The following is a 26,720-nucleotide window of genomic DNA, read 5'->3' on the forward strand; positions in this document are numbered from 1 at the left end:
CAGTGCATGTATATTAAAAACTTCTGCAGCCAGCGAGACAGTGGATGCTTTTACAAGTTAAATAAGATGTCATCATGTTGTCCTGTTAGGAAGTGACTTTCAGTGATTGGACATGTCAAATTCCAATAGCTCATGAGGTCCACAAAACTGAATAACTCATCAAAATTGACAACTTTTGCTGTGGGTGATAGACACTGCACTGAATCAAAATGCAGTCAGTCTATCAGGCTTCAGCCGGTGCCTTTTCAAAAGCCTGACAAAGGGAGCGAGAACAGTGAATTACAAGAAAATATATTGAGAACAATTGACGTTTCCACTGCTACACACTGTGGTCTGCTCCGTGTAAGGGAAAAAGTGACAGCATGTTGGCTAAGCAGAAAGCGTGCATCGTGACGCTTTCATTTGAAGCGTTAGAATCACGTCCAACACTTGCACATGCATTTGGAAGACATGTCGATAAAACACTGAATAGCCTCAGACTTGTATCAAGAGCGCGTGGCATAAGTTTATGCACTAAATCTAAATGTAGCTGGTCCGTCAGACAGCATTCGGCCTTGTTTGTCTGAGCTTCTAGTCCTGTTTGATAAAGCTGACAGAGGGTATGAGGACACTGAATCACAGAATACATATATGGAGAGCAATTGCAGTTTCCACTGCTACACACTGGTCTGGCTAATCAAAGTGAGCTTCTCATGAGGTCTTCATTGTGAACAGTTTTAGAGCCTCAAGCACTCTGAGGTCTTAAGGCTGCAAAAGCTTGAGCTTAACTTTGTAATACATTTTTACACAGGAAGAGGATGGAAGATTTTCCATTCCCATCACTTCATTTATATAGTTTTAAAAAAGAGATTCCTCTGCTGCCACACAGCAAGAACAATTACATCTATCGTTAAAGCATTTAATGCACACATGGGAATAGGAGCATTGTCACAGGACACACATAAATAATATATAAAGACAATTTGCAGTGATGATATTAACTTTAATCAAAAAAGGACAGCACGGGGTTCCTCTGTTGCTGAGAAATATTCCCATGCTTCTTTATTATTAGATGTTGTTTTAATCTTAAGCTTGTTTAAACTTGTGTCTTTCATTTGATTGTTACTGTATCTTTTTGGCTGACCATAAAACGTTCTGTGAGAAGTGGTAAAACAATAAATAAATAAAACATCCCTCACTGGTAATACTATATATCTCAGATTGTCTGGCCGCGAGGAATGCCCTGGGTGACACACAGAGTTGTGGACTCCGTCAACAAGACGAGTGTTCACCCAGACCAACTCAGACTTGCTTGGAATCCCAGATCAGGGCCTAACGTCCTGCCAAGCAATCCTCAGTCTGAGACTCTGACGTCAAAGGGCAGAGTTTAATGCCCTGCTTTGAGAAGCTGCGCTGTTGCCAAACTCTACTGCCGGTTACCATCACTCCAAAATGTACTCCTCTGCTAGATAAACAGACCTACTGCTTCCCCTCTATCTGGAAACCACACAGCTCATGTACCCCCTGTTGACTTGTCTGGCTCAAGTGCCTCAACAGGATTTGGTAACGCTTGGATAACAACAGACCCAATACTGACATGGTGGATAAAGGGGTTTGATTCCTAAAGAGTACCCCTAAAAAATATTTATAAAATTCAATCCTGTTCTTGTGAGAGGAGAGGAACGGAATAAATTAAGACTCGCTTTAATGATGGGAGAAAATCAAGTCTTGCAGGTGAACAATGGGTAGATTGAGAGGTCATTACTTACTATGTAGGCGCAGACAGGACTGAAGGCATAGGTGCCACACACATAGAGATGAGTGCTATTCAGCCGCAGAAGAATTTTGATGTAATTGAAGCAATCAGTCTGGAGAGAACAAATGGAGAGCATGTCAGGTCCATAAAAATCACAAGAAATTCTAAGAATTGAATGTGATCTTCTCGAGAGCCCCTTAAAAATCTGCCTATAATACTCCTAATCATAAGCAAATCTTTCAGAGCAGGAAATGTAAATATTATTCGACAGAAACAGAAAAATATTCCCCCTCTCCTCAAATACTGCTGGGAAAACCTCTCACACAGCACTTTGCCTGGTGAGTTTTTTGTATTACACAAACCAGAGATTTACACAGATTACTGAGGCTTGTCGCCCAGAGATACAACAGCTGGCATGACAACAAGGTAAGAGACAGACAGAAGAAGAAGAAAGAGCAATTCCCCAGTGAGCCTGCACACTTGATGAATCCATTTGTAACTGATGGAAAGGTTTGTCAACACACAGCTCCACTGTAATTTTTCCCCCCCTTACAACACTGCTCAAACAAACAGAAGAAAATGTCTCTCACCTCCAGGTTCTTCCCTTTGAAGCTACACTCGTCTCTTTTTCCAGCAGGAGTGCCCCATGTCAGCTGAAGCAGAGAAAGAAACCCTGAATAAGTCATGTGATAGATAGTGGAAACCCACAGATTCAGAGCCAATCTATAGAGAGCATATCCACTTCCACTGTACTAAAATGGTCTTCGATATGCACGGAGTGGTTTTAAGATAGTCCTCGATTGGTTGCTTAAATATTATTTTTACCTGATTTTAGAGAAGAGTTTGATTTTATGCTGAAATCCAAATGAAAACACTAGTGACATCATTTCATCTACTCTTAGAGAGAGGTCGACTTTGTCTATAAAAGAGTTCTGTTATTGTACGCTGACTGGTTAAGGACTAACGACAAGACGTACTCCCTTAATGGCACCCACTGTCAAACAATAACTGTGGCAGATCAAACAAAACAGAAACTCAAATGTGTGCATAAAGCTGTGGCTGTGTCTGACGCATCGGCCACTGCTCGCACAAACTGTGACGTCTGCACATCACCGTAACTGTTTATGTTTGCGCTCAAAGTTTTTATGACTTGCTGCAGTCGTCTAAACTGTGAGCGTCGCTGCTCTGAGAAAAGTCACCGATTCATAGCAACAGAAGTCCAAATAGTAAAGAGGCTGAGCAGGTGTTTCCACACTTTTTTTAAAACTTTAATTTAACTGTATCTACTCTCTTGACTATATTAAAAAAAATATGGTGAAAATTGCCAGGATTTATTTATTTAACACCATCGGCCTACAGCTCAAATTAATGACCATAAAGTGGTAATTCAGGGCTTTAGATATTCTCCCTGAACTATCTACCAGCAAAATTTGTCACATGTGCGAGCCTGGTGAACCAGCAATTCGGGTTTTAAACATGCAATTTGGACTCGGATGAGGCATTTGGCATTTTATTACACTCACGTTCTTCTGCAGCTTGATTTTGCTGATGTCTGAAAGGCTGAGGGCGAACAGTGCCTCCCTGGCTCCCACATACAGCATGTCGTCTTCCTGGCTGAGCAGCAGAGAGGTGTAATTAAAGACGCCGTTTACCGAGAACCTCTTAGCTGATCTTTCCTTTGCATCTGGAAAAAGACGACACACACACACACACACAGACACACACACACCAGATTATTATCACACAGCAGAACAGAAAGGAACAGATTAGTACAGAACATGTCCTGATGCTCAAAGCACAGAAAAAAAGATGACTGATCTGATTTTATTTTTATGGAGGGGGGGCTTTTAAGTCCATGCACTTAATCATGGACACCTGTTTAACCCAGAACTGTCAGTCAACCCCTGCAGAACACCATGACATGTATCCCGCTTTTCTGCAGGCCTCTGACATTCAAATTCCAACCTGAGATGAGCAGAAGACAACTGTTCCTTAAGCTGACAGGAACTTCTGTTTTAGCACTCCAAAAAACTGAGAATCTCAAGGTTACATAAAGAACCACAAACCAAAACTACAGCCAACACTTGCTTGCGAGATTCAGTCAAATTAATTTTATGACACACAACGTGAACTCTTATCAAACCAGTCTTCCTTGAGCCTCACTCTTGGAGGCGACCGTCTTCTTCGCTTCTTTAGTCGCAGCCACCAGCTTCTCCATGAGAAGACACACACCACTGAGCCACGTCTACGCTTCTCTGTGCTGGCCGACCCCCTTTTCGTTCGAATCATTACTGGCAGCAGGGTAAAAGCTTCCTCTGCTCAACACTAATCTAAATCTCCCTGATTCTGCAGCTTCTTCAAAAAGATCTCTTAAGCAGTGGGCCAGAAGTCAAATGAGCTACTTTTTCCCCACGTTGCTCGATTTCCTGCAGCTTCAAATGATTCTTCTGATTAAATACAGACTTGATGTACACATTGCTCCTTTTATAGCATTTCCCTTAGCATCACAGAGGACTCAGTGTTCTCAATAGTGGCATCAGAAGCTTTTTACTGCTTTCTACTGTGAAGAGGATTGGATTCATTTTTGGAGACAGCTTTTATAGGCAGCAGGAGGTCTGACAATTGGTCACTTTTCGCTTGGACTAACCGTATAATAAACCTCAAACAGACCAAATATAAAAGCAAAACAAAACCCAATAAAGTGTTTTATTCAAGACTTTCAGGGTTTGGACAAATCACAATCAAGTGGGGCCCATCTTTTTGTAGATGAATGTTATTGCGTCATATTTGACATTCGTTTTCTCAGCTCAGAAAAGCTGACCAAGTGCGTGTAATATAAGATCAGTGCATTCTCTGCCTACACGCATCCCACTCTTTGCAGCTTTTGACCATCTTTGTAAATGTTTATCTCTTGCCTCCCGTTCCAAACATATTAAAACACACTCTGTGTCCTTTGCAAGCCAAAACACTGGAGGTCACGGACTCCATTTGCTTGTCCAAATAAGATTACTGGCTCGAATCTGAGGTCGTAAACACTAATATTTGCTGCAGTTAAACCATTTACAGCCTTTTCCACATGTATAACCAGTAAGCTGGATTCAAATTTAGACACTTCTGACAGAAAAAAAAATTAAAAAAAAAGGACACCAGCAAGAAGTTTTCCCTCAACACTACCAGGAGGTGCATTGGCCCATAATGCAAATGGAGCTGATAAAGCTGCAATAAATGTTTACAACCCATGACTTAAACTTTTCAATATGCTCACAAACAAATGGTTCATCTAACACTCAAGGCACTTTGGCAGATGATGGTCTTCCCCTTGTGGGAGTGAAAGCCAGCTGCACAAGCCACATCTTGTCCACAATCAAAGTTTAGGCTTTTTCTGCTGTTACAGTGCTCGTTCTGTTGAAAACATTGTGACATCTGGAGTCAATGGAGACCAGGGCCCCATCATTAAAATTATGGGGAGGGGATACTAAATAATTATAATAATAAAAGCATATTTCCTGCATAGTCATGCAGGTGTCCTTCTGGACAGGAAGAAATTGAATTTTTCCTGTAAAGAGAACAAAAAACTGGTTTTATTTCAGGGTAAATTAAATGTGCTAAAATATCCTTAAATGCTCATAAAGTGAGGTACACTCAGTCCCAGCAGACCCTGCAGACAAAGGAGCGCAATCTCTCCTCTCAACAGGGGGACATATCATAGATTGTGATTGTCAGGATTCCCCTGGGTTTTGGACATTCACTAGAACCAAAAACAGCCTTTCCACCGCATATTAAAACTCCCTGACATAAATCACAGTGACAATCTCTTAGACAGACAATGGAATAATGAGCAAGGGGGAGGGCAAAGTCATGAAACTTTTACTCTGGAAGCAGGATGAGGCAACTTAGCAGGAGGTTGGGTTTGAGGTTGGGGTACTGAGTGGGAGTTGTGGTAACCAGGAAGACTGGATTGAGATGTTGAACTATGAAGAAACATGCAGACGGAGGAAAGAGAGCTTATTTTCAAAGCACTTTGAGATGGATTTCTGATAAGAGCAGAAGGTCAAGTAGTAACAAATGTCAAGAGTTGTGTCAAGCTGCAGGGATTTCAGAAAGAAAAACCAAAGCTCCTCCCTTCAGAGGCTGGTTTTTGAGGGAGATTTCTGAAGTCTACGATGCAGTAGATCGCTTGTGTGTTTTGACACGATTGCAGCAGAACACCGGGCATCCACAGACAGCAGCAGCAACTGCAGGTCATTTCACAGCCAGGCTCCAGTTCCATTCATCACCCGCTTGTTTAATCAGCTGGCTGTCACCAAGTGAGGCCATCAACCTCTGCCAATGGTCATCACATCACACCTACCAGCAATATAACTGTTTTATTACTGGTGTTAACATGCTGAATTAGTTAGCAGGTTCTCTGAATTCCAACATGGAAGTCAAGTAAGGTGATTTGCCTGAATTCAACATGGTTATGGAGAGTGCAGAACAAGGTCTGCATGCAGCATCAACACAGCATCCAAGAGCCCAATGTCTCGTCTCCACTGAGACTTAATCACCTCCCAGTTATTAATTATGCGGAATTCAATTTTGCAAGCGTATTAAATGTATTTATTCACTGTGATTTTCTTCATTTCACTGGAGCTAGAGATGGCAGGAAGAAATCAGATCACAGAGGATTTCAGCGAACAGATGCTTTGTGATTACGGAACTGTTTGCTTGAGAGTCAGGGAATCAAACTAATTCTGTGCGCACACAATGAGTGGCTACATACGTCATGAATTTAAGAAGAAATTTGTAAGCCAGCCAATGCAAATGCATATCCTCCTATTTTTCATATATTAAATGTGTTTATGGAGGGGATTTAATATATTCTAATATGTATATAAGCCTATAGGTATGAATTCCAGTGTGCACAACCGAGCCTAAAATGCGATGTGTGTATGTGAATGTTGCAATGTGAGCAGTGTTTACTGGTTTCAATAAGTGCTTGTCTGCTTGGAGGAAAAGCTGAAAAGGCAAGTAGTACTGGAGCATAGCCCCTCCCCCAAACATACCTATATTAAATACATAGCTATTGAGACATCACCTCTGATTTCTATAGTCCAATTTTGAACCCTTGAGATGATGTTTCTAATGTCATCATTGTGGTTGCAAGAAAGTGGATGTCACAAGGAGCGGTGCGTCTGACCATGTTCCTCATTGGCTAATGGATTTCAGGCACTTCTGAGTTGGCTTCAAAAGCCCATTGGTCTGCCAGGATTTAAATATGCTGGCCTGCTTTGACCCACCACCACGGGTGGTGCTAGTCGTTAGCTGTCTGTTACTTTGATGGGTTTCTAGCGCTAGGAGAAACTAGGAGGTGACCTTTTTTGATGTGTGTGACTTTGCGCTTTTTCAGTGTAAGCATCAGACAAAAATCATAGACAAAATCATCGTAGTTAAATGTAATTAAGTTACTTAGCACTAATGCACAAGTCTGTGGATGCACTTTTGTAACGAAGCTAGCAAGTGTTAGCTCATAACTTCATGATTACCTCTCACTCAAACGTGACTTCTGGCTTCAAGAAAAAAAAAAAAAAAAAAAAAAAAAAAAAATGCATGGTAACATAATAAACTCAAGGCTTCAGCAGAGCACACACCAGTTGGTGGAGGTCACAACATATGTCCGTTTTTTTGTATACAGCCCATTACCTTTTATTTCCTTGTTTACAGCCTTTATGTGGTAAGCCAAGTGGTGCTGCAGCTGGCTGAAGGTCATATTTATAATGCACACATGAGAAAAATCAATCTTCTCATGCAACTTTCAGAAATAAACTTTCAGAAGTACAGTTCTAAAAAAGGTTCATCTGTTCTTTTAACGGGAACCCAGACCTTGAGAAAAACAAAAGGAATACACTAGGATTTACTTTCCTCTGAATCCCTTTATTCACATCACAGCTGTGCAAGTTCAGTGGGTGCTTACTCACCATCGAGGTAACTAAGATATCCTCAGGGCGCCAGCTTGCAGACGTAGTGTTACTGAGAAATACTATTCATGGTAGCACTTGGGGGTGGGGGGGGGGGGGGGAATGGCACAGGATAAATTTTTTTCAAAAGGTTTAATGGGAGATTTTAGGGTGGGGTGACTGATTGGCTGCTTGGTAGGTATACGCCTGCCAGAACACTGAGTGTAAACATGCCCCAGATTTACTATAGCAGCATGAGCCAAGTCACAAGGCACAAGGGGGCAATGGGGACAAAGGGGCTCGCTTGCAGCTAGGATGAGAAAACCAAAAGGAGGAGAGGGTAACAAAGCTGATATCAATCTCAGACAGAGCTTGGCTTATCTTGCATGCAAGGCACCAATTTATATATTTAAAGGGAAAAAAAAGAAAAGCAAAGCAAAACAAACACTATCTCTGCCCTCAGCTAAATAAAGCTACACAAGAGTGCACAGCTTCAAGGCTCTCTGTTTGACATGATTTGACAAAGGGTTTGATAGCAGTGCTGGAGCTGACAGAAGCCGACAGAAGTCGCTTCAAGGTCATCTCAGCTCTGCTGCTCCCGATGCTTAGGCGAAGTGATGTTATTTCATCGCCGGTGACTACTGGCAACTAAAAGCAGAGCGGCTCTGATCTGATCTCTACTGCTGTAGTTTACCTGCCAAGTCAGCACAGAAACAGTTTGTCTGCACAGTCGGACCTCTGATGAGGAGACAAAGTGTGTTAGAGGAGCAGGGGGTACTAACTGGGAAACACCACAGGAAAATAAAAATGACTAGGGCTATCCGAGTAGATTCTGTTTCCGTTAAAGAAACGTGACGCCAATTCTGGGAGATATTGGAGTTCTGCACTTCTTCAATGTCACGTGTATGTGGCAGGTTTGCAAACAGCATCTTTATCCAAGTAGTGTCTAAAAGATATTCCTTTTAAAAAGAAAAGTCAAGAGAAAAAAAAGAAAAAAGAAAAATTGACTTTACTGGATGGGAAATAAAGCTGACAGTACTGAACTCTACAGTATCCACAAAGCCAGGCCATGAGGCTTACATGTACTGTGGTGTTTGTAATAACGGCTTTGCTGCACTTGTAGATGTGTGAGTGAATATGCTGTCTGTTCTGCTCATGTCTTAATGTGTGTGTGTGTGAGTGAGTGTGCGCATCTCATACTGAGAGACAGCTGGGCCTTGCAGATAATAACCACAGCCTGACAGTGTGCAAGTCCAGTGTTTGTTTGCATGTGAGGATTATGCTTTTTTTTTTTTTTTTTTATAAAATGGAGAAAAAAAAAAAAAAAAAAAAAAAAAAAAAAAAAAAAAAAGGTGTTAATAATGCCATATGGTTACAGGTGCATAAATACATCGGAGCAGCAACAGAAAACCGTGCAACGGCAGACTGTTTGTTTGAAATGTGTGTAGCCTACAAGCCATGCAATTCTTGAAAAAGCTTCCTTCACCAGCTGAAGAAGAAAACATCTGTCCAACACATATGTAACAAGGATGAGGTCAGTGCATAAAGCACAGCATAGCTCTAAAAGCAGAGGAGCTGACAGAGACAGCATGCTCTGCCCTGTAATTAAAGGCTCTTAGGTGTCATCCTGATGCACTCAGAACTGGCATGCGCCCGCCCAACACTCAGACCAGCAAGGCGATGTGGCGCAGTGTTCCATCACAGCTGAAAGCTTACAAAATCCTGATGATGAGGTATCTGAGTGAGTTATTCAAACACAGACCTTGAAACTCAGAGAGGGAGAGAGGAGGAGACAAATATTTGGCATCATTTTCCTCACTCAATTCAAAGCAGACGTGCCTGTGCTTGTCGTGTGTGGTGCCTTTTCAAACACTCCTCCTCCATCCTCTTTAGTGGGGGTGGGCAATACCACCACATTTAAGATATTAACAATAAACTCCTGCAGTGTTTACAGTTTGCCTGCTTGCTTTAGCTCCAAGGGCACATTTGGTTCAAGTCCTGTATGGCACAAGTGGGTGGTGGGCCATTAGCTACTCTGTGTCAACAGGAAAAAGTAATGCTTATCATAGCGATGTAATGTTTCAACAAAAACAAGCGCTCCTATAATTTGAAGAAACAGATGGGAAAACTAGTTTTAGACTCCAATAGGTGTGAAATCTCCGCAAGTGCTAAGAGTTGCTATTGCAGACAAGTGACGCCAAGATGTAACAGTAGCACAAATGCACATACCCCTGTATTTGTGTGCCAAGAACTAAAATGTGTGATGAATCAGTTTAAGAATTCACTGAATTCAATACTGAGACTTTCTCGCAGTAGTATCAGTGATTGAGGGAATTAAGCCCACCTCTATTCTACAGATTTTAAAGCTGTAACAGGCTGATGTGATTCATATGATGTGAAGCAGGTATAAAATGTTTCATATCGCCCAGCACTAAAGCACAAAAGAGGCTAATGGGAAGGCCAATTTGCCAGGTGTTTCAGGAGGGCACTGAAGAGTTAACATCCTGAACTGATGCTTGAGAAAAATTGGGGAACTGCATTAATATTTGGAGGAGCTAATTAGCTACACAAAAATTTGTGGCGAAGTAATTGCTGTTAAAATATTTAATGAAATAAGAAAAAAAAACAAAAAAAAACAAAAAAAAAACCAAAAAACCCCCACAGGTAATGGCAATCAATCCAACCACTGTCATTTTTGCTTGTGCTAAAGAGATTCACTTACACTCCCTTCTATAGACGGGAGTGCTTACTGAATTGCTTGATAACCATGTCCCACCCAATTGGATTTGAATGGGGGGGGGGGGGGGGGGGGGGGGACGACGACAAAAAGTCATGCGAGTCCATAGCACAGATGTCCAAATCTAGCTGGCTTGCAACACTTACACATTAGTTTCTGCTGGAGTTAGAATCCCATCAAAGTACATGTTGATGGGCACCAGTGGAACTGCTCTCAGTTTACAAAGTACACACACTTAGGACTGGCATGTGCTGAAAGTCTTTTAAAGTGCTACGACAGCATATAAACACAACCTGGTGAGTGCGTACGTGTGTGCATGCGTGTCTCTGGAGAGGCTCTTGATGAGAAGAGCAGGCTGGAGTCGCACCGAGTCTCATGCTCTCCACTCATCCACCACATAGTGACCAAGGATGAGAAGTGGTCAAGCACACTGGTTTACACTAATGGCTTTTCACCCACACACTCAGACACACCTTGGATGAAGGGCTGCATGCTTTTCCTCTTGCTCTTCTACCGTCATGTTTGTTTCTAATAGCCCTGCTGATATCAGAAGCCTGGTGAGTTCAGGATCAGCTGCACTAGTCTCCACACTTGAGCATAAGGGTTACATTGACCTGCCATGGTTCAAAAGCATCACAACCTAAAGACTGATAAAGTGGCTGATTTTTTTTTTTTTTTTTTTTTTTTTTTAAAAAAGCCAACTATTAAAAGAAAAGAAAGGAGAAAAAAAAGAAAAAAAGTGACTTTATCACATAAAACACAGAAGATATGCAGTGAGACACTGCACTGGAGGACACACGTGAGTCTTTTCCACACACATCCACTATAGCAGGAGTAAAATGCATATGGAGTGCATTAAATACTGGAAGCAAGTCAGGAAAGTTCAGACTTCTAATGAAAGATACATGAGACGGCTGCTTTTAACCATTTCAGTACAGCCTAAACTGAAAGGTAAAATCCAAAGAGTTTCCTGAAAAGTGCAAAAGTAGACACCTTTTTTTTTTTTTTAATAAAGTGCACTGCATTCTGAAATGTTGGTGCTGTTATACGAATCAGTTCTGGCATATAATCATATCACCATATGGACACCAGGTTTTAATGCAATTTATTCAAAGTACTTTTTTCCCAGAGCGAAAAAAACCCAACAACCAGAACACATGTGCAATTCAATAGTGAGGAAAAAAAGTGTTGCTATTCAAGTGGCTTTAAGCACAAAAAAAATAATGGAAAGATGTCAGAAGTTCCACAAATTTCAAGTCATCGTCAGCAGAATCCATAGGAAGTCAAACAGTCATGGTCTCTGCAAGAGGAGGGCAAACCTGCTCTGAGCTAGCCATTATGTACAGTTAGACCATTACAGACACACGAGTGTAAACAATAGAGCCAGCAGAGAAGTAAATCTCCTCGTGATGCAGCAGGTTTAAAGGAGTTGCGATTTGAAGTCATTTCTGGTAAACCAAACATTTCATGGCCTTCAGGCATTCGTCACACTGCAGTTTGTGGTGCGTTTTAATAAGTCAGTTGTGTTGCTTTCCGTGCAGACACAACTCTATAGCACTTGTTGCATAGGATTTGTTCTTGGTTAACATCACTTGCCCCAAATCCAAAGCATTTCCAAACAGATGATCTGCTTCAGAGGACGAGCTGACTACATTATGCTGTGCAAGACCTTTGATTTTTGGTGAACACTTGTCTTAACGTAGTGTTACTTGTAAGACACTGCAAGCCATGCGGTGCATGATTGGCATTAGATGGTGATTTGTGAGGTCCAATATCACATGCAATATCATGTGATAAAATTGTGATCAAGATTAAAATGTAATTAATTGTGCAGCCCTACCTTAAGGTGGGTCTACATTCTACTTGGTAGCAATCCTGAAAGAAACATTTTGAAAACAATGAACGGCATTATTTAATTTCATTTCTCAAATGCCAAATAGCTGGAACGGTTGTTTAGGAAGAAAAACTCATGAAAAACTCAAGTGTTTACAAAAGATGTAAAACCTTTCATTAATAAGCAGAACATGTATAAAGACAAATGACATCCCGTTTGTTTCAAGCTATTTAGTCTTTGTGTTTTATTTACAGGACCGTTTGCTGTGTCTGTCCATTTTTTCCTATGGAATGAGTTGTTTTTACTGCAAATTTTCGTGCATAGACAATGAGCAGTAAATTGTTGTTGGGCGTCTTTTTTCCCCCAGTGGTTTTCTTTTTGTTTGTTTTGTCATTCTTGTTTGAAATAAATAAATAAATAAATAAATAAATAAATAAATTCTTGAAAGAATGCCTTTTCGACAGAAATGTGTGCAAAAGCTATTTGTTCTCAGACAAGTCCACTACAATGCAGATTCAGCGCCACAGAAACCAAATGAAAGCTTTTTCATGTTACAGTCGAACAAGAAAAACCCTTTTTGTGTTACAGCAATGGAAAAACTCAGAACCTCTGCTGTTAACTTTTTAATAGTGATTAGGCTAACCAAATGTACACTCCAGCACAGCAATCCAAAATTGCCTAATGACACTCTTTAACCTCACATTCCTCGCTGTCCATCTAAATTATTTGCTACGACCATCATTTCGCGCTGCTTGCTATTTCCCTTAAATCAAATGTTCCTAATCGAAATTTGAAAGTTTAAACTTTTCTGTACATTCTCTGGACCGTGCGAGTGATGAGTCCATTAAAAACATCTGAAAGAGACAGGGTTGATGTGCTGCAATTATCTCCCATTGTTGTGGCCGTTATGGTTTTTGTATGCAGGCACTTGTGAGTGCCACCTCTGCTGGAAGCCACAGACCGCTTTTCTTTCAGGATCAGTGGGCGTGTCCTTGCTGGGTTTTAGGTGGCCATCGGAGCATGTCTAAAACCTCACCAGCCTTTGCTCTGAACAACCACCCCCAGCCCCCCAGCCCCACCCCTTCTTGCTGCCCCTCCTCTGTTTTTGAACCGCGATCCACACACTGCCAAGGTCAGTGGATTAGCATGCATGAGAGAAAGCGGACAATATTCGCCTAACATAAACCAAACGTACACAAGAAAGGACACTGTGTACACAGAGCATACACAGCATGCTCTGTAGCTTGGCTTAAATGGGCATTTTCATTTGCTCCTATAAAAGTGTTAAAGCTGATCTGATCTGTGCCCTTTGTTTTACACTGTCTATACTGCTGCACATGAAAACACTAATGACAGAAAACAGTAACTGACAGACTCTCTAGATGCTACTTGTGTTCAGAGCTGGATTATGTATCTTTTGTTTTAGAACCTTTCTTCCAGATTCCCTCTTAACATTATCACAGTAAAAGCAGATCTTCCCGTTGTAGGTAAAAAAAAAAACATTGAGGAATCGTAGGAAACTTACACATTAGATTTAAATATAGCAGCAAGAATTGATTTGAACTCATCTGTGTTGTGTTTTGTGCCTTAAACCAACTAGAAACTAAAAAGCAGTAATAAAAAGGGAACAAAGAAATGGGTGGAGGGAGGTGATCAGCACCTAATCACATTAAAACGCACCGCTGAAGTACTGTGTTTAATGTAGAACACGATTATCTGGCATTTAGAGAGCTTGTTCAATCTGCACAAAAATCCACTCAAATGTAAAAGCACGTTTTTCCTTCAGTGTGAGTAAGGCTACAATGTTTTCTCTGCTGTCGCATTATCCCTAACAGACAGACACTGCTATGAGGCAATCATTTCAAGCATCTCTAAGCATATTTCTTTAAGGTTAAATTATTGATTCAAGAGGAAGATGATTAACAGCACTAAAACGATGATATTCAATTTAGTTCCCCAAATAATTAGACTGTGGTGGCGGTAGGGGTACAGGGTGTGTTTGGGCACACATGGACACAAAAGCAAGCACAACCACCCAATCTTAAGATACCATATACTTTTGTTACAGACTTGGTTCATAACCTTTATGGACAGACTTTCTAGGCACAGCCAAGCAGCAGATGGTTACCAGTTTGGTGACCTCAGGATTACCTCTGCCTTTTGCGGATGATTTCTTTTGGATTCATCAGTAGCTGACCTCAGCATGCATTGGCGCAAACTGCATCCGAGTGTGAAACAACAGGAATGTGAATTAGCATCTCCAACTCTGATGCTAGAAGAAGGTGATGTACCCACTCCGGGTCAAGGCAGATTGCTACTCCAATGGTAGCAGTTCAAGTATCCTGGGGACTTCTTTACAACAGAGTAGATTAAAGCAGTAAATGCAAACATTGGCATGGATTGGTAGTGATGTGGATTCTATATCAGTCTGTTATGGTAAAGAGAGCTGAGTGTGACAGCAACGCTGCCGATTTACCAGTCAATCTACGTTACAACTTTAATCTATAACCATGAGCAGTGGTTGCAAGCGGCTGAAACGACCTTCCTTTGTAGGGTGTTGTGGAAAAGGAGCTTTATAGGAGCTCTCCTAGTACCTTCACAGCTCAGTTTAACTCAACTTGGATTTTAAGGTTTTTCAATTAGGTTGTAGGACCTGGTACCGGGTGCTTTTTGTTGTATCTACTTAGACGGTTTCCACTTAATCTGAACTGATCCAAAAATGAAACGTTGGACTGTATGCCACTGGTGGCCAGACAGTGAAAAATTTTGATGACTCATGAGGGTGGCTCCTCACAAAAATCCGCCAATTTTGAAACATGGCAATGAAGTAAATGACTAAATAAAAAAAACAAAACAAAAAAAAACCAATGTGGTCCTTAAGTCTAACAAAAAGCCATGCACCGAGCAGCAGAATACCATATCTCAACTTCCACTGCTGTGCAGTTTGTGTTGCATATAAATGATGTCATGTTTGGCCGCTTTGCTACAACAAGCCCACGCACATTAGTTCTCAATTGTAATGGGAAACAACTGAAACCCCGTACTTTTAAGTTGAGTAGGTACTAGTGGAAAAGGTCTATTAGAGAAAGGGTGAAGCGTTTGGTCATTCGGGAGGGGCTCAGAGTAGATCTGCTACCCCTCTACATTGAAAGAAGCCAGCTGATGTGGTTTGGGCGTGTCCTACTGGCGAGAGGCCCAGGGCACCCTGGGGGGATTACTTTGTGGTCTAGGAAAGCCTCTGTGTCCCTTGGAAGATCTAGAGGTGGCCAGGGAGAGGGAGGTCCAGGCAACTCTGCTTTCAGGGGTGGTAGTCTAAGCAGAGAAGTGGCAGAAAATGGATGTAGAGGTGGATGGATACTACTCTCCAGTAAGTTCCTCATCCTGTGGACGGAAACTTTACGGTCTCCACAGCGGCAAAAGCCCTTCTGCTGCAGTCTTAGTGAGCTCAACTTAAGCTCCTTTTCCATTAGTACCTACTCTGTCCTACTTGCCACAACTCGACTCGACTAGTTTTCCATTACAATTGTGTCCCACCTAATGTTTGCTGTTGTTGTCACAGCAACTCAGCTGAGCGTCCCGTGACGCAATTAGTATGCAACACAAATGCTACAACAAAGGTGGACGTCGAGGCAATGATATACCTGCTGCTTGGTCTGTTGCTTTTCGTCAGATTCGGGGACCACAGCACTGTTTTTTTTCCCCCTAACCATTTCCCTTGTTGCCAGGTCTTAAAAATGGCAGATTTGATTTTTGTGAACGAGATGCTCTCATGACTCATTAAGTGACTCCACTGACCAGTCAAATGGTGGCATGCAGTCTTACGACATCACATTTTAGTACCTGTCCAGTTGAGTAGGCACTATTGTAGCACCTTGTACCGGCTACTATCACCTATTGAAAAACCTTGAAAACCTTGGCGAGTCGATCCGAATGGGTACTAATGGAAAAGGGGCTACTGTCAGTTGAAGCAGTTCTCCATCTGCTGAAGGTTTTGGATATACTACCCTTCTCATCTACAATCTATAATGGTCAACTTGAGAGTATGTTGGACAGTGGGCCTAGCTGGTTAGTGATAACTTTCCAAAAATAAAAGTGAGGAGTTTGTCCAGTACTGAAGAGACTGTGTCAGTGGACTGTGGGGGGGAAAAAAAAAAAAAAAAAAAAAAAAAAGACAAAGATTGCAAAATAGAATTTAGTTGGGTGGCTCACCCAAGTAAGTGTGTGACAAACACTGTAGTTAACGTACTCAAGTCTGAACTCGAATGTCTCCTTGATTAAAGTGAAAAGAAAAGAAAATTAAAGAACAAAAAGAATCCATCTCTTCAGTGCACCTCTTCAGAAAGTACTGTCTGAGAAGCTTCTGATAACTAACAGGGATACATGCTGTATGCCTAACCATTGCTTACAGCTCCAAGTCCCATGATCTTTTGTGCTGCTCTGCCTCTGCTCAAGAACCATAATGAAAAACAGACAAGCTCTCCCTTTGCAGCAACCACAAAAACCCCTACTCACTACACATGAGAGATTAGCTTGCTCATTAGGAGAGAAGGAAGGACGAGGAGAGAGGGAAGGAGGACAAAAAGGAAGAGGGACGCTTTTCAAGGAGGAGGGCAAGGGTGCTCTCTCCAGAAAACAGGCCGGGTCCCCCTTTTCTTACAGACAATGCCAATCAGAAACGGCTATTTAAAGAGGTGACCTGCTTTACATGTTTTGCAGCAGTGGTGGAGGTCAAACAAAAGTTAGTTTATATATGAAGCATGCTAGTGTTTGTGCAAAGCTGTTGTCTCATTAAACAGCTTCTAATCAGTTTAAAAAAAAAAAAAAAAAAAAAAAAAAAGACTTTCTACACGAAATTGTCAGTTGAAAAACAGTTTTCTCACACTACTACTTATGCTCTTCAGCTGACAACCTCAATCACTCATCGTTCATGTCAAAATACATAAATTTAAGATGATGAATGCCGCGTAGAATGAGGCAAAGTAGGGGGGAAGAAAGAAACATCAGTGGTTTGCAAAACACTCACTTGCTGGGAACCAGCCTTGGGCCAATTTAGTCTATTCAGCTCTTAGAGAAATAAGCTAAATGGCTCAAGGATGTGAAAGGTTGTTCTTGGGTATGAGAGATGCTAATTTGAGGTGGTGCATGTGAATCACAGGATGACAGCTCACTAAAGTGGCTAAAGAGGAAAGGAAACAAACCTTCGGGGGGGGGGGGAGGGGCTTCAAATACAGGCAGGTGTGCTTAAAGGAGCCAATATACCTCTAAACCTTTATGAACTTATGCTGTGGTTAATGTTTGACTAAACTATTTGCCTGGATGAGAACAGACAGATGAACGAATGAAGCGAGAAGCTTATTTTAAGGAGCATCTTGTTGGCCATGTAAAACTGCACATTTCAACAGCTCTAATTCAGGATGTTGAAATGTGTTTAGTGAGACTTTCCTGAGAGGAGGGGGGGGAAAAGAAAAAAAAAAAAAAAAAAAAAAAAAAAAAAAAAAAATCAGTCAATTTCCCCTGTGAGCCACATCCAAACAGCTACCTCATTTGTCACAAGCTTCCATAATGCATCAATCAATTACCAAAAAGCTGTCGGCAGAGTAAATACAGGAAAACAGCGGCATGTGTTTAAATTATGGAAGCTTAATCCACAGTTGTTATAATAGGACGTGTGGCAGTGTGTGCGGAGTAATTACATACGATGATGAAGTCGGGTGCAAAAAGGTCTCCCATTCAATCAGTGGATTTTGCCAGGAGACACATTAAGTTTATATTTGTATCATAAATTGTTTCACTCAGTCGCACATTAGCAAAAGGTCAATTAGAAGCAAAAAGCATGGAGCAACCAAGTGCCTTTGAAGGTATGATGCCAGACTGTATGTGCTACAGAGCAGCTACTGGGCCCCAAATTGTTGCACTTCATTTGCTCTGCACTCTGCAGAGTCACGTGTTATGCATATTTTCCCCCAGTCTTTCTGTCAAGGCCCAAGAGGGGGGGGGGGGAAAAAAAGAAAAGAAAACACAAGAGAGACAGTAAATTTTGTGTGAAGTGACATCTAATATGAAAAAACCCCCTCAGGGAACAAAACTTGTAATTTCATGTATCTATGCAGAGATGTTTGTAGTGCGGTTGTCCTTAAGTTGGCATATGTGTTTCTGGGCTGGGCCTGTAGTCACTTGTGGTTTCGTACATGTATCTATGCACACACTGCTCCACAGCCTCTTTCCCTGCAGACTTGTTGCAGCTGTGTATGTTGTTTTTGCTCATCACTGATATTTATTATGTTACACTGTGAAAAACTGGCCCTGCTCCCTTTATTTACTACCGTTATGTCGGTTACATATTCAGCACATGTTTTCAGTAGAAACAGCTGTGCATTCTCAACTTAATACTCAATATTTTTGTCTCCTTAAGTTCAGAAGAAAGATGAAAGGAGGTTTCTCATTTCTAGGTGGTGGCTTATCATTTGCTGAAATTACAACTAATGGGGCAGATTTCTGGCACTCACTGGCTGGTTCCCAATGGAGTGCCAGTTCTGTGTGAAAATGGCTTGTTGATGCCATAGGTCAAAGAAGAAAGGCCCGATTCCAGCTGACAGGAAGGCTACAGTAACTCAAGCAATGGCTTTTTACAACCAAAACATGCAGTAGAGCATCGTTGAATACATTGAACCTTGAAGCAGCAGAAGCCAACACAGGGTGCCACTTCTGTCAGCTAAGAACAAGAAACTAAGGCTATAATTCACATGCGCTCACCAACATCAGAAAAACATCACCTCATCCGATGAGTCTCGATTTCTGTTGCAACATTCGGATGGTAGGGTCAAAAATTGGTATTAAAAAAAACAAAAACAACAAAAACAAGCATGAATCTGTCCCAACTCGTATCAGTGGTTCAGGTTGTTGGTAGTTGTGTAATAGTGTGGAGGACTTTATCCTGGCACACTTTGGGCCCCTTAGTAACAAATGATGATTGTTTAAAACATTGTTGCTGTCCATATCAATCCCTTTGCAACAACGGCGTCTCATCTTCTGATATCCTGTTGAAAGCAGCTAAGACACCCTGTCATAAAATTACTCAATATCCTATTTACAAGAGAGACTGTTTCAGACAAACATATTAACAAATACAAATAATAAACGATATCTCACACACGCACATGCACACAGAAGCAACACTCACCTGTTCTTTCAGAGGTGCAATTAGAAAAAAGCTGAAGTAAACTAAAATTGAGAAGCTATACCAAGCCCCCAGAATAAGATAAATCAGGGTTAATTTGAACTGAATCATGCATAGCTACCCTAATGAAGTACAAGCATAAAAATATAGAGCTGAAAATGAGGATAATAAAACCTCAGTAATGAAGTAGGAGCAAGTAAAAAAGAAAAAAGAAAAAAAAGAAGCACTGCTCTGAGTTCACAGTGCTGAAACGAGTCCTCTATTTAATTCTGTTCATGTTTTATTTGCTTGATTTGCAAACCGAGACGAGCAATATTATATTTATACTTTATTGTTGTGGCATTTGCATTTCATTTTTCCACTTTAAGCATTCTAAGAAAAAGGCTTTTAAGACAGGGTCATTTGCATGTAATATTAAAAATTTCTCTTTACATTTGGTTGTTGTAGTTTTCTTTATGAAAGGATGTAAAAAAAGGAAACCATTATGGTGATATGCACAGACCTGTAGATTTTGGAGAAATAATGCCAAAACTCACTCACAGCCACAATGTTAAGCCACAACTGGTCATCAGTGAAAACAAATTACACTTACTGTATGGGAAACTGATTCGAGGTATGACATCTTCCTCAGTGGCGATCACTGACTGGAGAAAGCTAGCCAATAGCAGTGCAGCAGCAGGAAGACAGTGGACAGTCCCAGTTAATGTCCACATGGTTGCCTGCTTGTCTAAGATGAACACGGATGTACACGGTTTGTTTTAAGATTCCTTGGCACACATTAAACTCCTATTGATGCCACAGAGGGTTATTTTCTCACTCCCATCTTCCTGCAAGTCAGAGGGGGGTGGATCGTGTCCTTGATTCGAGTCTTGTATTCCCAGTGGTCTTTACATACAGTTTGTAGCCTCTTAGTCTAGAGAAGGGGAATCCTTTCTGGATTAAAGGCTGGTGGATTTCATCTTCTCATAGTGCTCTGCCGTGGATCAGTGCTAAGCTCCAACCAGACTCCACTTAGTTAAAGTCATCTTGGATCTGTGGAAAGGAGAGAGAGAAGTTTTTTCTTTATGTGCGTTCCAACAACAGTTTAAAAAAAAAAAAAAAAAAAGATGAAACACAAGCTGGAATAACAGATCCTTATCCAGCTTCTGACGCTATGACCATAAACTACAAATGCAAAAGGACTAATACATTCAAGCAGCGGCTCATTCTAGAGGATGCTGTGGATTTTAATTCAAACAGCTGTTATTTGAGAGGAGTGTTCATTAGTTTTGCCAGCAACAACGGCATCACCCAAAAATGACCTTCCACATCCATCTGCCCCTCAGCTTTCAATAGTGAACAAACAACCTTTTGTTTTAGTTTTTTTCCGCCACAAAGAAAACTCAGCAAAACAGATCATTCAGCGCTCTAACCAGCTAAAATGAAAATACTCATCATCTGGTAGCTTGAAGGGTTTCACAAACTTAAGCCTAAGTGAATATCCAATTTGCTGTTTGAAAGACGAAACGCCTACTAGATTTTTTTTTTAATCTCTGTATTTAATTATGCTGTCAACAAATCGGTGAGAGATCCCCCTAGAAGATAATACGGGAGTCTGGCTCCAATTTTGTGGCTATGTGGGGAAATAAAAGAACAGTGACTCTCAAGACAGCCCGGTAATTTGTCACAAGAAGGTGCAATGAACAGCTTTTATTTGCTTTGTGTGAGTATACAGATCAGAAGCATGTTATGTAAATCTATACTGGTATTTTTGTGTTTAGTGGGCTGTCAGTTTTATTGAAAAGCACTTAAAGTAAGCACCAGCCCATTTGTTTCAACCCTCTGAGTTTTTTGAAACAACATCAACAGCTATCAAACCTGTCATAATTTATTTTTGCTTGTTTGAGGAAAACACAAATTGTTAACACGAGTCCAAACCTTCAAATATGAAGATGCATTATGTTTCCTTTGAGGTCACGTTTATTGCAACTAGGTGTTGACACATTTCTGCCTTTGCTAGCCAGTGACAGAAACAGTGGTCTATTACAGTCATGGTCTATTTTTATTAATTACTGCCTGCTGGTTCAAAGAGGTTATGATGAACCGGAGCTGTAGCCACGAGAAAAAAGCCCCTCTTTTCCTGTGAAATAAAATTGTATATGAGCAAGGTAGAAATTAAGTAAATGACCAGTGCAATACTTTAAAGCAGGAAATGAGCAGCTTTACAATAGCTGCGTCAGACAAAACTAACACTTAACCATCTGAAGCCACCTGTCCAGAATGTGGACGCCAACCTGCGTAGAAGAAAGGATATTTGTGATTAGCACCTTCATGTTGGTCTCCAACAAAACCTGAGGAAGATGGCTTTTAAGCTCTCTCTCAGTTTACTATCTAGTTGAAACTTTGCTTGTTTACCATTTGAAACTGAACACAGGTGGCACCTTTTTATGAGTTTTTTCACTGAAAACAAAGCATTTCTTTCACCAAAAGCAATGTCATGAGAACACAGATACTGAATCAATAAGAGCTGTAAAAAAAACAAAAAAAAAAAACAAAAAAACAAACTAAGAGCCTAGACTGTTTTTGTAAGCCTGGAGAAGTATTAAAGAGGTATTAAATTAGAAAGCACACTCAGTGACTCATCCTGTTTGGTTTAACTTGTTAAATCAAAATAACCAGTTTTGTACGCAGTATCCTGCAATTTCAAATTAACACAAAAATAGAAGCGCTATGGCCGAAACAAATGATCTTTTCTAAAATTTTGACCCAGTGATGATGCGAGTTGGAAGTCCAGGGGATCACCAAAGTTATTACAACCCTGTCTGAGGTGGGGTATGCACGCTTGCAATATATTTCAATCTTGTTCTCCTTACAGCAATACCACATGCCTGTTGTGTACCCAAAACAGCCGTAGACCATATATTTGCCAGTGTTTTCAAACCTAAACCAGAGTGCAAACTATTACTTGATTCTTATGAATTCACCAATATCCTGACCGGAGTACAGATGCCTCCGTTCAGTGAACTCAGTAAAGCCCTCGTGTTTGATATAACTCCCTACTCCTTATTGCCCGGCAGTGCTAGATGCCTCCCTGAAGAACCCACAGAGGTGGTTAGGTTTAGAAAGTAAACACTGCAGAGCACATGGCGTCTCTCGCATCATTGAAGGAACTCCCTGAAGACCTCATGCAAATATTTATGACAACCAATAAATACAGCAGACCAAGATGAGCGTGGGACAATAAGTAGCTCCTGGGCATCTGCGGAGGTAGGGCCCAGCTGGAAAGTACCATTTTAAACTTTTGAGCAGCCTGAATAATACTTTTTAACATAGTCTGCTACCTGCCCAGTCTGAAGAGTGGGGAGCTGACTTGAATACATCTGTATCTCAGTGTCACACCCTGGTCTCCCCTCCCTGGGGTCTGCAGCATCCAACTAATAGGTCTGTGTCACTCTTCACTTCACTGCCAGGCCTGCTGTGGTTCTTGCTGCTCCACTGAAGCTAGCTGAGTCACTGTGGGCTGAAACATCCACCCACGGTACTCTAACATTTCCTTTTGCCTCCAGTGGTCCCTCTCATGCCTGCTGGGACAACAAGCTTGGCTGCCCAGCATCTCTTGCACACCTCAAGCCTCTATGTTCCCAGGGCACATCCTTATGTAACTGCAAGTGTTTTAAATTTTAATGAAAAGAGAGGCGTGCTGTTAGAAGTGTTTCCTGCCACTCGGCTTAAAAGCTTCCTAATTCATCAAACTCTTTAGGGCAGTAATGCATGAAGAAATATCTCAACACACTTAAATTGACCTTTTACCACCTCAAAAATGTAGCTGATGCCCACCAAAAATTTCACCAAAATTTCAGTCATAAGTAATTTGGTTCCAATTTAATTGGTTCAGAAAACATTTTACACAATCGTGGTTGCTTAATTACAGCAAAAACATTCAGACCTATCACATACACACCTAGTCGTGACTTCTACCAAAGAATTAAGCCAAAAAACTAAAACACATTTACTTTTAGTTTTCAGTCAGTTTACTCATCTGCCTCCTTACAGAAATATTGGCCTCAAAAAAATAAAAAAATAAAAAATAAAAAGTTAGTTTTGTCAAAAAAGACAAAACAATGCCAATAGCAAGAGGCCCATGCACCCGAATAGGAAACAAGGTATCTGGGGAATCCAAGACGCATGATGACTCATAAATGTTCATATAACTGGGCTCGGTGCCTGAGGAGCACTAGATGGACACTTTGCAGGCCTCAGGCAGATCTGTTCAGCCTTAACAAGGGTGCGAAGGCCAAGTAAACTGATGTAATACTGCATTCATCCTCTTTTCTTTCAGATTTTAAAAAGACCGTAAATGCATTTTAGTCAAAGTACTCATGCAGTGTCCTAATCCAATCTCAAAAGCAATGCAACAAGGGTCTGAAGGAAAAAAGTACTAAATATTAATAAGCATTAAATCATATTTGACAGCAAGTGCTCGACCAAAGAAAGTGATCTAATTAGAGGTAACAATTATAGGATTAGAATTCTATTCAACCAGAGCTGTTACAGTAAAAGTGAGCAACTATACTCAATGCCACTGGACCCATCTGCTCATGCAGGCGAGGGTCTGCTGCTCCTTGTATCTGTGAAGGGTGAATCTGGTGCCATATTGCTTAAAGCTACAGATTCATTAACCTTCTGAACCTCCCTCGAGGCTCCCTATTAATTCCTGCATCTGTTCATATGGCAAAAGGATGTGAAAGACACATTGGGCGATACACTCCGTCAGGTCATGTCGAGTTCATTGGAAAGGTAGCAGCATGAATGCTAACCATTTGGCTAGCTTTTGATTAAAAGACTGGGCTTTGTGCTAGGCTACGAATTCTCAATAACTCTTCTCTGCAAAGTGACTTGTCTCACATTTGGTCTTTGGCACAAAATGAGGCACTTATGGAGATAATCAGCAGCCAGGCAGGACCTTGTGATGAGAGCAGTATGACTGAGTTTGACATGAGGGTAGATTAGGCTGCGGTCCAATCCATTAACAGTATCATGAGCACATCTAAGTGAAAGGGAACTATAAAAGCATTTTTAATTGCACAAGTTGCCATCAAATCTTATCTGTGTCCGTCAGGCCAGATTTAAGGGTGACTCTGGGGAACTGTATCCAAAACCATGTAATGACTTCTTCCAGTAACAAAAACGGACAGCAATGTTTAAATCAAATAAATGTTAACGTTAATGTTTAATGTGGCCTCTTGGGTTTAAATCACTATTTACAAAAGATTTGTGGAGCTATCATCTTCGGCAAAGAAGGCGACTGACAAGGCAGAGACTCCTTACTGTGTCTGTCATCATAACTCAGACTAGCAGCCTGCTTTCTTGGGTGCGCAATGCATAATTACTGCAAAAATCAAGTAGTTAAGATCGCTGAGGGAGGTACATTTTTTTCCCCACCCAAATCAATGGCATGGACTCCAAATCATTTTTTTCAACCCACCTTGCTAGACATACCGGCAATATTTACTTTGTTTTTAAAGAACACATCATCAGATAAATAGTTAAGAGGTTAAACTAACTTTAACCTTTCTGAATCTTAATGAATCAGGGGTAAAAGGTGAACTACTTTTCAAATATCCGTGAGGTAAAACATTGCATGCTGTACTTTGCAGGAACATTAGGTGAAACGTTAACGCTTACTCTGTCCACCAGGGAATGGGACTGTGGGTAGTAGAAGGAAAACTTTCAGGTGAGCAGACTGCTCCCACACAAGAAGGGAGTGCGCTAAATAAATCACGACTGGGTTAAAAATAAACCATAAGCACCCCGTGCAGCAGTTGAGACAGCACCAATTGTTTGCTAAGCTAGCAGAGCACATAGTGAATTCATCATCACAGTGACTCTGTGAGTTTACATGACGGTTAAGCATGAGTCAGCATGTCTGGATGAGGGAGCTCAGGGATAAAGATGTCAGACAACAGAGATGTGTAGACAACTGCGATGATGTCATTAATTGCAAACTCGCATGTAGATATCACTCTTAAAGCTACAATTACTTTTTATTAAAAACAAAAAGAAAAAAGAGAGACAAGCGTATTATCCTACGCAAATTCAACCCATCTCAAAAAGGGTTCTGATCATCACCATGCTGATAACATACTCAAACGAGGTGGACTTTTAAAAACAGGAAGTCCACACTCAAATTTGGCTAAAATCTTGAGTGCCTCTACAGTAGTGCTAAATTGGCTTCTTTCTTTCCTAGCTACTTCTATCAGAGAAATCTTCAGGATATCCTCTCTCAGAAGCCTTTGAGTGGTTTCTATATGGACAACCTCCTCATAACTCAACAATGCAGGCTTTGAAGAAAAAAAAAAAAAAAAAAAAAAAAAAAAACATTTTTCCATCAAAATATTTTTGTCTTTGCTTCTTGAAAGGAACTTCCTCTAGATCAGGGAATTGAAAGTGGACTGAAAGTAAATATTCTCAAAAGCATAAAGTAATAAAATATAAATACAAAAGTGCATCAATGAAGGCCATCAATAAGGAGGCTTCCTCTCTGCTTTCACTTATTTATTCAACAGAAGATAAAAGAGAAAAAGAAAAACATGAACACAAAATGTTCTACTGCCTCTCCAATATCATTTCTACCCTGCAGGTAATGTGAATTTTTATTCTTGACTCTGAAACCAAATGGAGACCTCGGTGTCAGCACACAGAAGAGATTTTAACCTGGAATGAAATGAAAACCTTTATGCATGCTCCAACGTTTTGGTCTTTAATATGGAGCAGCTGTGAACTGGGAATCCTGGTGCCTAAAGGCAAACTTCCTCTGAAAGAGCCAAATTTGTACAAACGGTTCAAAAATCAGATAGGACTGCTTATCAGGACCTGTTCATTTACTATAACTTTTTCCATTTTCTTTATGCAAATATCCACAAATGGTCGACATCCATCTCGAAAAATTGCTTCACAGATTTCAGACCAAGCAGTTTGATACACAAACAAAAGTTTGAAAAAGCAAAAGAAGAGGGAAATCTAAGAAGCAATACGGACTTGTGAGCTGTAATCCACTACCTGTGCCCTGTACTGGGAATCATCAGACACTAATGTGGAACTCTCTGAGAACTGAAACTCAATTAAGTACTCAATTACTTATTCATATGTGTGATCCCAGACTGATACGAGGAAGATGACTTTTCCCTGCATGAGTTATTAATTATTCACAGAATCATCTTTGTGTTGATGACTGGCTGTAATGCATCCTGCTGTGGTATCTCCCTTCTGGATTCAGATACAAAAGGATTTTTAATGACTTTCAAATGATAAAATTACTGGAA

At 40.8% G+C, this 26,720-nt stretch overlaps 1 protein-coding gene across 2 annotated transcripts in view; it reads right to left on the reverse strand.

The window, feature by feature from the left end:
• The window catches only part of sema4bb (sema domain, immunoglobulin domain (Ig), transmembrane domain (TM) and short cytoplasmic domain, (semaphorin) 4Bb), a 61,465-nt gene that overhangs the window by 18,811 nt on the left and 15,934 nt on the right, over positions 1–26,720 (reverse strand). For both annotated transcript variants that reach the window (XM_040010904.1, XM_040010903.1), the window contains exons 2-5: positions 20,012–20,451; positions 3,259–3,419; positions 2,326–2,388; positions 1,749–1,847 (exon numbers count right to left, since the gene is read on the reverse strand). In XM_040010904.1, coding sequence (XP_039866838.1) covers positions 1,749–1,847; positions 2,326–2,388; positions 3,259–3,419; positions 20,012–20,132 — 444 coding nt within the window. In that variant the 5' untranslated portion in view covers positions 20,133–20,451. The remainder of the gene's footprint in view (positions 1–1,748; positions 1,848–2,325; positions 2,389–3,258; positions 3,420–20,011; positions 20,452–26,720) is intronic.

This window comes from Simochromis diagramma, unplaced genomic scaffold, assembly GCF_900408965.1.
Source record: "Simochromis diagramma unplaced genomic scaffold, fSimDia1.1 OVJJ01000603.1, whole genome shotgun sequence".
In the NCBI taxonomy this organism is placed as follows: Eukaryota; Metazoa; Chordata; class Actinopteri; order Cichliformes; family Cichlidae; genus Simochromis; species Simochromis diagramma.